The sequence below is a fragment of the Myotis davidii genome, unplaced genomic scaffold, assembly GCF_000327345.1.
Source record: "Myotis davidii unplaced genomic scaffold, ASM32734v1 scaffold221, whole genome shotgun sequence".
Taxonomy (NCBI): Eukaryota; Metazoa; Chordata; class Mammalia; order Chiroptera; family Vespertilionidae; genus Myotis; species Myotis davidii.
In genome coordinates this window covers 3,758,875-3,770,746 of record NW_006293349.1, presented here as the reverse complement: position 1 = coordinate 3,770,746, position 11,872 = coordinate 3,758,875, and the positions used below count along the sequence as shown (strand labels likewise).

The window sequence follows — 11,872 nt, the reverse complement described above, 5'->3', positions numbered from 1 at the left end:
AGTTAAGATGGAGGGCTGCTAGAGTCTCAGGCACTCCTATTAAAGGGCCTGCATGTGGATTTATTTGGACTCACTCCCTCTGAGCCCCAGGGCAGGGGCAGCAGCCCATAAGGCACCAGGGACATACATACAGGGAGGAACTGAGTTGTTTGGCTTTGGGCCAAGGACTGGAGGGGCAGCTTTCTCACAGACACAAGTGCTGGCAGAGGCCATGCTTTCACTGCTGAGCCCTCCTGCTGCAGGTGCAGAAAGGCATTCTGAGTCCCATTAACCTGACAATCACTGTTCACCCAGCCCTGGTGATTCCCTGAGGCCCAATGCATGTACAGGAGGCAACCAATTAATTTTTCTCTCTCCCCCTGCCTCTCTCGAAAAAAATCAAGGAAAGCAATTCCTCAAGTGAGGATTAAAAAAACAACCACCACCAGTCAATTCACCAGAACTTCCTACATTACTCTATCTTACATTACATAGAAAAATATTAAGTTTTTCTTGTAAAATGTTTAATCTTGCTAGAACAAAAATATTTGTTCTTCCCATATTAAATCTTTTTTTCCACATTAAACCTTGATTTCAGTGAGTTTAATAAATAAATAAAGTACGTCTGCATGTACTGTCCTTACTGAAGTTACGAGTTTATGGTAATATTCATAGTCAAACGTAGCATCACATTAGAAAGATTATAATAAAAGAATATGTAATCATTCTCAAAATAATTAGGAAAAGAAACATGAGAAAATACCCTCTAACTTCACTAACAAAATAAAACAATGACTATAAATCACATTTCATTTTTATCCAAAATAAAGAAAAAATACAAAAGTATTTCTCCAAACCATTATTGCAACTACTGAATTCCTTCACTCTTGCTTTCTTCAATTATCTTAACTTACACAATGAGGAACCTAGCATGTGCCTGAAACATTAAAAAACCCCCACAAATATATAGATTGATATGTAGATTTAAAACACCAACTGCTATCAGATCAAAAGTACTAACTACCTTTGTCTTCCCTTTTCTTTTGGATCCCTGTAAAGTAATAAGGCTTGTTAATTGTCTAACTATTTAATGCAAAATGTTTCTTTCAAATATTAAATGTTACAAACAGAAAAAGCAAAAACACTATCTCAATCAGGGCCACCGCCTAAAACTTATTATGGAAGTTTTCAAATATATCCTATCCTATATAATAAAAGACTAATATGCAAATAGACCTAACAGCAGAACTGGTCGCTATGACATGTGCTGACCACCAAGGGGCGTGCGCGGAACATGGTGGGCATCGGCCATGGCAGGATGGTGGAGCAGGTGAGTGGGGGTGCCAGACCAAGGTGGGGCATCGGTTGCTGTTATTGGGTCGAGCCTCTGGTCGTTACTGAAGATTCTTTGCTCCCGTGTGCACAGTCCCGCCTGGCTCTCGCACCCGCTGAGGGTTTCTTCACCTCCCCCTGGCTCCTGAGGGGCGACTGGGGCATGAACCGCTGCTTGTACTTGCTGACAGCACCAGCCCCGCGCCAGCAGTGGGTGCGAGTAGGGCTGGCACCATCAGCCCATGGGGGCTGCCTGCAGACAGGGGACCAGGGGACTGCGATGGGAGGGCCCAGGCAGAGGTGTGGAGGATTGGCCAATACCTGCCCCTGTGCCCACTGCAGCCTCTCAGCCCACAGTTCCTTTCAAGGTGCATAAATTCATGCACTGGGCCCCTAATACAATATACAAAAGCAGAAATATAAACACCTATGTATAGCTATCCTTTAGCTTTAACAATTACCAACATACAGTAAGTCACACCTAGCACTCTCAGCTACACTCCATGAATTCTCTGAAAGCAAATTCCAGATAGTGGGAGATTTTACTTTAAGCTATTCCCCTATGTGATTATAAAGTAAAAATCTTATCCTGCCCCCACCCCTATTATCTTCTTATTCCAGTGGTATGAGATGCCTAAAATAACCATTTAAAAAAGTAGGTTATGAAAACATATCCACTGGTTTCACAGAATTCTGTGAAAAATGAAGTATGAATGCTTTTAATGTTCCCCCTCCAAAAAAAGACCCACTGAAGTTTACATAGGAAAGGTATCTTTTTTCTGACCAACTTTTATATAATTCTTACCATCTTCATTTAAAAACAGTTTGTTGAATCTTAATCCACTTGGCTCTTTCCCAACATAGCGATGCACATATTCTGTTCCAAGGTCATTAACCGCAATGGCATATTTCAAAGGTTTTACACAGGACTGAAGACAAAATGGAACTTTGGTATCACCAATAGAATGCCTATTTAAAGGAAGATTAAATAATACTTAGGATAAACTGGAATCATTGGTGTTATATTTACATGTTAATGCTAATTTGCAACCGTTTCCCTATAATTCAACCACAAATTTACCTAGATATTAAAAAATAAATATACGTATATTTTAAGAGGAATAGTGCAAATAAAGCCAAGTCTTAAAAGTACTTGGGTAATAAAATAATTCCAAATTAGGTAATTAAATAATGTAAATTTTTTCCTCAGGGCAAGCGGGTACAGCCCTCCTTATTCCAACCTGTACTCAATCATATAAAATCACTTAGCCCTTTTAGAAATTAGTCACCTTGTTTTTTTTACTCATAGCCTTAATCACAGCTAAACCACAGTTAATTTTTAAATGGAGCACAATTTAGATTCAATACCATTCTCTGAGACACTATCAATAAATGCTTCATCTTGTCAACCATATCTACTTACAGTTCCAGCACCATTATATACGGCATCCAGTATAGCTGGCACTAACAGTTATCATTTATCACCATGTACATAAAAACAGAACAAAACTTTATATATTACCAAATTGGGATACACATGAAGTAGAGAATAGGTTTAAAAATAGAAAAATCCTACTGACGCCATTATAATGTAAGCTTAACACATTTCGTACCGCAGTACCATACGTTAAAAAAGTACTAGGAACTTTAATTGTTTAATTGTTTTTGTAAATAAAAATGTTATAATTATTGGACAACAACACCTAAAGTGCATTATGAGGATTTAAATAACGTGCAGTTTGCCCAAAAACGTGCGGTCCCTGGCATATGTCTTAGAGATTTCTATGTGGTATGCAATGTGTTAAGAACAGAGAGATATCTGCATTATATTTGACTAGAGACCAGTACACGAATTTGTACACAGGTGGTGTCCCTAGGCCTGGCTGGCGATCAAGGCTTACAGGGGCCATCTGGCCTGGAGAGACCGCGGGAGGTTAGCTGGTCACATAACGTTGGCTGTGGGAGTGCACTGATTACCAGGGGGCAGCTCCTCCTTTGAGCATCTGCCGCCTGGTGGTCAGTGCACGTTACAGTGACCAGTCAAAATGGTTCCTTAGGCTTTTACATATATAGATTCCAGTCAAGGGCACATACTATGGTTGCAGGCTCACAAGCAGAAGGCAACCAATGGATGTGTCTCTCTCACATCAACGTCTCTCTTTCTCCCTTCCTCCCTCTCCCTGCCTTCCTCTTTCTCACTAAAAAAAAAAAAAAGGAAAAGAAAAAAAATATCTATGGAAAAATATCCTTGGGTGAGGATAAATAAAAACAAAAACAGTCCAAAGTTGTCTTTTAAAATTCTCTAGATAAGAAAACTAAACTAAAAGAATCACCTCTATACACAATGTTTAAGAGAAAAGCCATGTGCAAGCATTACACAGTAATGATTTTCTCCAAATATAAACATTTCCATTACATGATAAACCATTTCCTCACTATTGGAATGTGCTCTATCAGGATAAAGCCACGTTTTCTGGATTTGTGTCCTTTCATGGCATTTTAGTATATTTTACAGGCCCAGATGAGGATAAAATGTTAATAGACTAGATGAACACTAACTGGTTTGGCTCAGTGAATAGACTAGATGAACATTTAGTCAAATGCACTAAGTTAAGAGACCTAGGTTCTAATTTCGATTCTTCCAGTATTATATGATCTCTGGGCTTGAGATTCCTTATCTCAAAAATGAATGGGCTAAACTGTGTTTTTTTTTATTATAAATACTTGAGGAAAATAAGAAGAAATAATGAAAAGATTAGAATAAAGGCACTTCATATCAGAATTTAACAAATGGGGAATGAAAGCTTTAATTGGACATTTTCTTAGAAAAAAACCTAAAATTATAAGGCTAACTGACCTGTTACTTTTCACAAAATCTAGGATAAATTACAACTGTGCTATAAAGTTGTATACACTTAGGTGTTGCATATCTTACTTTATGTTATATTTTAATTTAAAAAAGAATTACCTTGGGTGATACCTCTGAGCTAAGTCCTTAAATAAAAAAAAGTTTTTTCTTTTTAACTGACAAAAAAAATATTGCAGACTTCATCCATTTTTCCAAGGGCCTCTCCTTAATTCACTGGTTTTTAAAATCAAATCATTCTCTTTGAAGTAACCTCACATCCGTATCCTTTCTATAATTGTGCTAGACCCTCGTCTGTCAGTGCCTGTGCCTGTAGTGTAAGCATTTCCCAAAGACAACTTTCATAAACTTCATAAAATCCTGCATGTTTTGCAACTGACCTCGTACTTCACAAATGACTGGTTTTCATGGATTTGAAATAAACTTACCTCTGTCCATCTACTGTACAAACCGATACACCCCACAAATCAGGACTGAACTTGGCTAGTTGAGGAATATAGTCTGCAACCTAATCAAAATATTAGAAATTAACAGATTTAATACAAGAAAATAATACTTTCGTCTACCAAAAATTTTATCTCAATTTAGTTTCCACCAATGAATACTTAATTTTATAGCACTTGGTGGCTTTGTAGTCTTTTATGACAATATTCATAATAACTAAGGGCACAACAGATTTGAGAATTATAGGTAAAATCTAAGTGATTTCTGTCTCCACCATCCCGTTTTCCAAAGCACTCTCTCTTCCTAGGAAAGAAATAGAGAATTTCTTTAATCAGGGTCATACCAGTAGGGTTTCATTGTCTAAAATCTTTCAATATGGAGAAGAAATAAATTAAATAACCCTTAGTTTTATTTAGAGGATTTTTAAAACTGAAAATATTTAATGTTTGAGAATATCATATCTGCAGAAATTCCCAGTAAAGTTACTTTTATTAGAGATTTAAAGCCATCTCAATCATTTGAAAATCAAGAGTTTGTAAACTTACTTGTTAGCCAAAATAACAAACTCAAATATTTAAATGTTAAAAGTACTTTATCCAATGGCTTCATTTATTAGCAAAACATAAGAAAACTACACAATTTTACTCTTTATACCTCAAGTTGAGTTGAATTTATTAAGTGATTGGTTTAGGAAAATCTTCACATTAAAAATGTTACCTTTCCTCCAGACTGCTTTTTAGCGCTTTCATACAACTCATCGATATGAGAAGTAAAAGACATAAAGTCAGGAATGACAAACTTTCTTCGAAAGGCTTGCGTCAACAAAACAATGTTGCTCTGAACACATCTGTGGAATGTGAGAGAAAAAATAAGTCGACTGAATGCCCTTCAAATTTGAGTACTTGGTAATAACATTAGGAGAATATTTAAACAATAGAGAAATTAAACATTTTATACAACAAACTAAATTCTAGAAATAATATTCTTTGTACAGTTTCTTTCCTTTAAGCAGCCTTTCATGTAGTTGCTTATAATCTGTTGAACAAGTTAACAAAATAAATTAGATTGCCAAAAAAATTGTATCAAAGATTAAAACAGAATATCCCATCAGGTGAAGTATCAAGAACATCTAAAAACAAGTTTTTAGCCCTGGCCAGTGTGGCGCAGTTGGTTGGGCATTATCTCAGGCACCAGAGCTGAGGGTGCCCTGGCTGCACGCTCAGTCTCTGGTGGGGGGCATGCATCAGGCAGCTAACTGGTGTTTCGCTCTCATATCCATGTTCTCTCTCTCCACCTCTCTCTAAAAATGAATGAAACGATTTTAAACATGGCATTTAGGTAACAAAAATTAAACTTTAATCTTAGTTCCTATAAAAGTATTACTAGTATTTCCAAAAAGCTGAAGTTTGTGTTTTAACGTATTTTTCCTGAATTACATTTTGAAAAATTTGCATTTCTAAGCTAAAAAAATGGAGATAAAATCAACTTTGTTTAGTCAGATTAATGTCTCTTAAATAACATTAAAATGCTTGTAAAAATAATGAATTTTAAATGAAATTATATAATGTAGTACAATTAAATTTATATTTGGATCACCAAAAGAATTATATTATTCTACTCACTTTTAACTATTAATAAAAATTCAGAATAAATACTCACTTGATCAACATAAGATTAAAACAATATAAAAAAACAAGTTGTTTTCAGTGATAATGATGTACCCCGCTCAGAACATAAATTAGTCCTATTTTTCCATTATTAACCTATAAATGTATAAATAATTGCTACTCCAGAGATAACAAATATTTGCTTCAGTAAATTTGATAAATTTTTTTGATACCTTCTTAATGTTAATCTAAAAATTAAATTTTGGCATTCATTTATAACAACCAATATATTTCAAATAGCAATTCAATTTGTACATTAAGAGTTGCAAGACATATACTGAATACATTACTCTGCAGAAAAGTTAAGGCAATTCCTGACCTTAAATCGCTGTATCTGCATCAAAACAAATACACATCCTTATTTTTAAGAAATTATGCATGAGAAAATGAGAACTGCCAAATTTAAATTATTAACCTACTACCAACTACTTAACTATTTAAAATTATCAGCACTTTTAAAAGGCTTTATAATTAACAAAACTGTACAGTCAGTAAAGTAGGAATTTTTTTTTCTTTATAAGAAAGTGCTGGTAAAGCAATGGTAGCAGCCTTAACTGCTGAATTCTGTGGCCAACAGAAGCAATTTTAAACTCAGAAGTGTGCCTAATTGTGTACGGATGAGATTCCAAACAGCAAATATTTTCTTGGGAGTTATATTAATATAGATGGAATGGGAATCTATAATTAGACGTCATAAAAAATGAACTCTGAGGAGGAAGTCCTTATGTATTTCAGCAGGTCACATCTTTCTCATGCTTTGTTCAGTCTTCTCATCCGCAAACTGGAATAATCACTTTCCTTTCCTTCTTAAGTGTTTATTATTAACAACTGTAATGTATGTCAATATTTTACAAAAGTAAAATAACCCTCTTTTTAAAGAAAATTAAAACATTATACAAATGCAAAGATTACCATTCATTTCCCCCAAAAAAGACCAAAAATTGTGATTACATATAAAATTCTAATACTCATATGGTTAAAAATGCATGAATAAATATGGCATTCATTTTCCACATAAATTTCCTACTTCTATTAATTTTCAGGTTATTAGGATTAAAAATAATTGACTAACAGGCAGTCTCCAACTTTCAAATAGATTATGCTGCAAACAATATGCTCAGAACTCATTTTCCCATTTTTTAGAAAAATGTCAGCCTGCCGTAGCCGGTTTGGCTCAGTGGATAGAGTGTCAGCGGACCGAAGGGTCCCAGGTTTAATTCCGGTCAAGGGCATGTACCTTGGTTGCAGGTACATCCCCAGTGGGGGGAGGGAGGGGTGCAGGAGGCGGCTGATCGATGTTTCTCTCTCATCGATGTTTCTAACTCTCTCTCTCTCTGTCCCGTCCTCTCTGTAAAAAATCAATAAAATGTATTAAAAAAAAAAAGTCAGCCTGCCAGCACAGCTCAGTGATTGAGCACTGTCCTATAAATCAGGAGATCACGGTTTGAATCCCAGTCAGGGCACATGTCTGGGTTTCAGGCTTAATACCCAGGGTGGAGTGTGCAGGAGGCAGCAGATCGATGACTCTCACATCACTGATGTGTCTATCTCTCTCCCTCTCCATTCTTCTCTGACATCAATTTTTAAAAAAGTCATAAATAGGTGCTTCTCAGATTATCCTCAAAGGATATACTAACCAAAAATGTATTTTCACTGAAATTATTTTCAATAAAATCTTTATTAATTATTTTTCTGGGGAAATGAATTCCACTATACCATCTCATTCCCACCTGCATGGAGGTGAAATAGTTTTATTTCTGGCAACACTAACTAGAAAACTTATTTTGAAAAGATTAATTTTCAGCACTTTTAAATCAACTCATTCTAGGGCAGCGGTTCTCAACCTGTGGGTCGCGACCCCTCTAACAGTCAAACAACCCTTTCACAGAGGTTGTCTAAGACCATCCTGCCTATCAGATATTTACATTATGATTCATCACAGTAGCAACATTACAGTTATGAAGTAGCAACGAAAATAATTTTATGGTTGGGTCACATGAGGAACTGTATTTAAAGGGCCAGAAGGTTGAGAACCACTGTTCTAGGGCTTGAAAGATCAACCCTTATGCCTACAGATTTAAGGCTTTTCTGCCTGCTTACATACTAGTACACATTTGTCCCATTGGGAACTGCCTGTATTACAATAAACAATTTTTTAAAAAAATATTTCACTGATCTTCCAGAGAGGAAGGGAGAGGGACAGAGAGTTAGAAACATCGATGAGAGAGAAACATTGATCAGCTGCCTCCTGCACACTCCCCACTGGGGATGTGCCGGCAACCCAGATCCATGCCCTTGACCAGAATCGAACCTGGGACCCTTCAGTCCACAGGCCGACGCTCTATCCACTGAGCCAAACCGGTTAGGGCACAATAATCTATTTTAATAAATGACTGGATTAGTGTTTAAAATAATGGTGGTTGTCTTTTATATAATTATGGGTAGGAAATTTTATAATTATGTTTCCTAGATTTATAATCAATGCACTTAAATTACTTTTAATTTCAGATTAAAACATAGCAACATGTTTATTGAGCACAAAAAAATTTAAACAGTACTAAAGTGTGGATTGCTGCTTTCACTTAAAATTTCAAGGCATATCCTCATTGCTATTATCAACAGGTCTACCTACCATCTCTCTGACAACTTCATTCTCAGATATGCCAAAGTAACTCCATTATCAAAGGTGAGAGCTTATGAACACTAACAACAAAACAATCCTTACTGCAAAGGTATAGCTAATCAGAAATTACCTCCTTCTCTCCACAACGAAACAGGTTTTAAAGACTCGAAATTCCTAACACCAATTCTAATACAGACCCTAAAGTCTAGGCTTTATTAGGTCAGCTGGATTAACAGAATCATGAACCTCGTGGTGAAAGATAATCCCAACTGTCAGCAATGCTTTACAGCATGCCAGGAAACCCTGAAGGATCTCAGTTAAAAATTCTTACACCGTTAGATAACTTAAAACTCCAGGATATTCCCAGGTGCTATCTAGAACAAATCATCCAATCCCCATAAGAAAATAAAAGATAAATACATATAGACATACAAATACATTTTCAAGGTCGATACTGGAATTCTTTGGGATCTATTTCAACCTAAACCTATGGTCTGAAAAAAAGCCATCTTACAGTAGTGTTGACAAGTTTATACTACTTTCACTTTATTAGTTTAAAATATCACTTACCTCTTTGGGACCCATTACAACCATGCTGTCCATTAAATCATTAAGTAACCAGACTAGCAGGAACACATTAATGAAGGTAAGTAATAAATAGGTATGTATAGGGAAGCAAAAAATAATCTCAATCTACCAAATGGAGGCATTAATCTCCAAAGTTATCTTTAGTTTCTAAATATGTGAGGAAAATGAAAACAGATAAAAGCCTATGTATGAATACATCTAAAGAGAGGAAAGGAACAGAGAGAAGAACTGTAAGCCTTAGGAATACTGGCTGTCTGAAGCCTTCTCATTTTATGATGTCCTCTAAGTCACCTTGTGAGAAGGAAGCAGAGACCATGCTGAGACCCCGTAAGACAATCAGAGGAAGTGGAGATCAATGGAAGCCATGGCAGGACAAAGAGGAGGCTCTATGTAAAGTGAATGTAATCCCCAGGTACTACCCATTGGAAGCATCCATGGCTACATTTCTTTAAATCAGTTTCAAAGAAAATATACAATAGCCCCAATGTCTTAAGAAACCTTAATGTGCACCAAGTTTTTCAAACAATTGATGTTTATAAATCCCTCCTTTTTGTTTCAATTACACAGGAAGCATTGGCCTTAAATGATGCAATTTTGTTATAAAATAAAAATGACCATACAGCACAGCAATCACCATTAAATGTTTGGCAGAAATTTTTACTTTTTAAAAAGATCTTTGTCTAGCATGACACCATCTGATGTTGTTTGAAGAGTTAATCTTAACATATCCATAAACTCTTTCAACCTGGGATCAGAAGTTCGCAATCCTGTAGATTTGAGTGCCTGTTTTTAAAAAAATAAGAGTGTGTAAATATATAGTACAAACAATGTATATGCTTATTCCAATACAAGTTTTTATTTCTGTACATAAACACTTCTACCCAGGACCTGAATATATAGTATAAGGCATTTTAGTGTCACTATTACACACTTCCTGGATAAGTTTCTCATTCTTTTTCTTTCACTGATTACCTTAAAATGAGCATAATGAAAATTTGAAAACATAAGAGAAAGTGTCAATCAGAATCTACTTATCAAATGACCTTTAAGATTACATTTGTAGCCGAAACCGGTTTGGCTCAGTGGATAGAGCGTCGGCCTGCGGACTGAGGGGTCCCAGGTTCGATTCCGGTCAGGGGCATGTACCTGGGTTGTGGGCACATCGCCAGTGGGGGATGTGCAGGAGGCGGCTGATCGATGTTTCTCTCTCATCGATGTTTCTGACTCTCTATCTCTCTCCCTTCCTCTCTGTAAAAAATCAATAAAATATTTAAAAAAAAAAAGATTACATTTCAGTATTTCTATATTACTGATTCAGTACTGCTGATTTTTAAAGTTTTAGAAAAGTGTAAAAACTTACTGTGATAAATTTATGGACAGGTATTTTCTCTTGTCCTTCTGCAATTGTGTAGAACAGCAAATCTTCCAAGCTAGGTAAAAGACCCTGTTTTATTTTACTAAAGGGGGAAAAAGAAGAAAAAATTAATCCTCATGTGAACTAGAATTCTAGTGAATTTAAGCTACAGCCATTATTAAATATTCATTGAACCAGGCTGAACTGATCTACTCAACACAGCATTAAGTGCCGATTTATCAAAATTAAACCAGTATTACTGAATCCACACTGAAAAACAAGGAAATTATGATTCATTCTTAAATACAGATATTTTTTAATACCAGGTTTTAAAATCTTGATGACCATTGCTAGTTGTGCTAATGCCTAACCATCTGTTATGGTGTATTCTCCTGCACAATCTAATACAATCACCCAATATTAATTACAGAGCTCAGCAAATGTTCAGGCAAGTGTCAAAATGTTGCTCTTTGTTAAAAAAAATTATGACTATATTTACATATCTATAATAATAAAAGCATAACATGCTAATTAGACTGGGCAACCTTCCGAGGAAGCCGGGGCTGCAAGGGGAAGCCCGGGTCCTGGGTGCCAGAGGGAAGCCGGTGCCGGCAGCTGGGGGAAGGAAGGCCTACTCTTGCATGAATTTCATGCATCAGGGCCTCTAGTTATTCAAATATTTAACCTGATTGTAAAATCTAAGGGAGACAGTAATTCTGTATTGGATAGGAAAGGTTAGCACAGAAGTTCTTGAATCCTGGCTATAATACTTAAACTGAGTTACCTGTCTGTGATTCTGTTTCCTCATCTGAGAAAAGGAGATCTCACAGGGTTATTGGTACAATGACAACTTTCAAAGGAAAATCCTATAATTACTTTTGTAAAATAAACTATCACACAGCATAAGTATGTTTAAAATTGTGTTTTTATACTGTTGAAAGGAGCTTTTCACCCTGGCTGGTATGGCTCAGTTGGTTGAGCATCTTTCCAGGACACACTGCCAGGGTTATGGGCTCCAT

The 11,872-nt window shown here is 36.0% G+C and overlaps 1 protein-coding gene across 4 annotated transcripts in view; it reads right to left on the bottom strand.

Moving 5' to 3' along the window:
- Positions 1 to 11,872, bottom strand: part of GLS (glutaminase) — a 57,392-nt gene extending 45,520 nt beyond the window's left edge. For all 4 annotated transcript variants that reach the window (XM_015566093.1, XM_015566096.1, XM_015566094.1 and 1 more), the window contains exons 1-6: positions 11,785 to 11,872; positions 10,860 to 10,957; positions 10,161 to 10,282; positions 5,339 to 5,468; positions 4,606 to 4,685; positions 2,117 to 2,280 (exon numbers count right to left, since the gene is read on the bottom strand). In XM_015566093.1, the coding sequence (XP_015421579.1) occupies positions 2,117 to 2,280; positions 4,606 to 4,685; positions 5,339 to 5,468; positions 10,161 to 10,282; positions 10,860 to 10,957; positions 11,785 to 11,872 (682 nt within the window). The remainder of the gene's footprint in view (positions 1 to 2,116; positions 2,281 to 4,605; positions 4,686 to 5,338; positions 5,469 to 10,160; positions 10,283 to 10,859; positions 10,958 to 11,784) is intronic.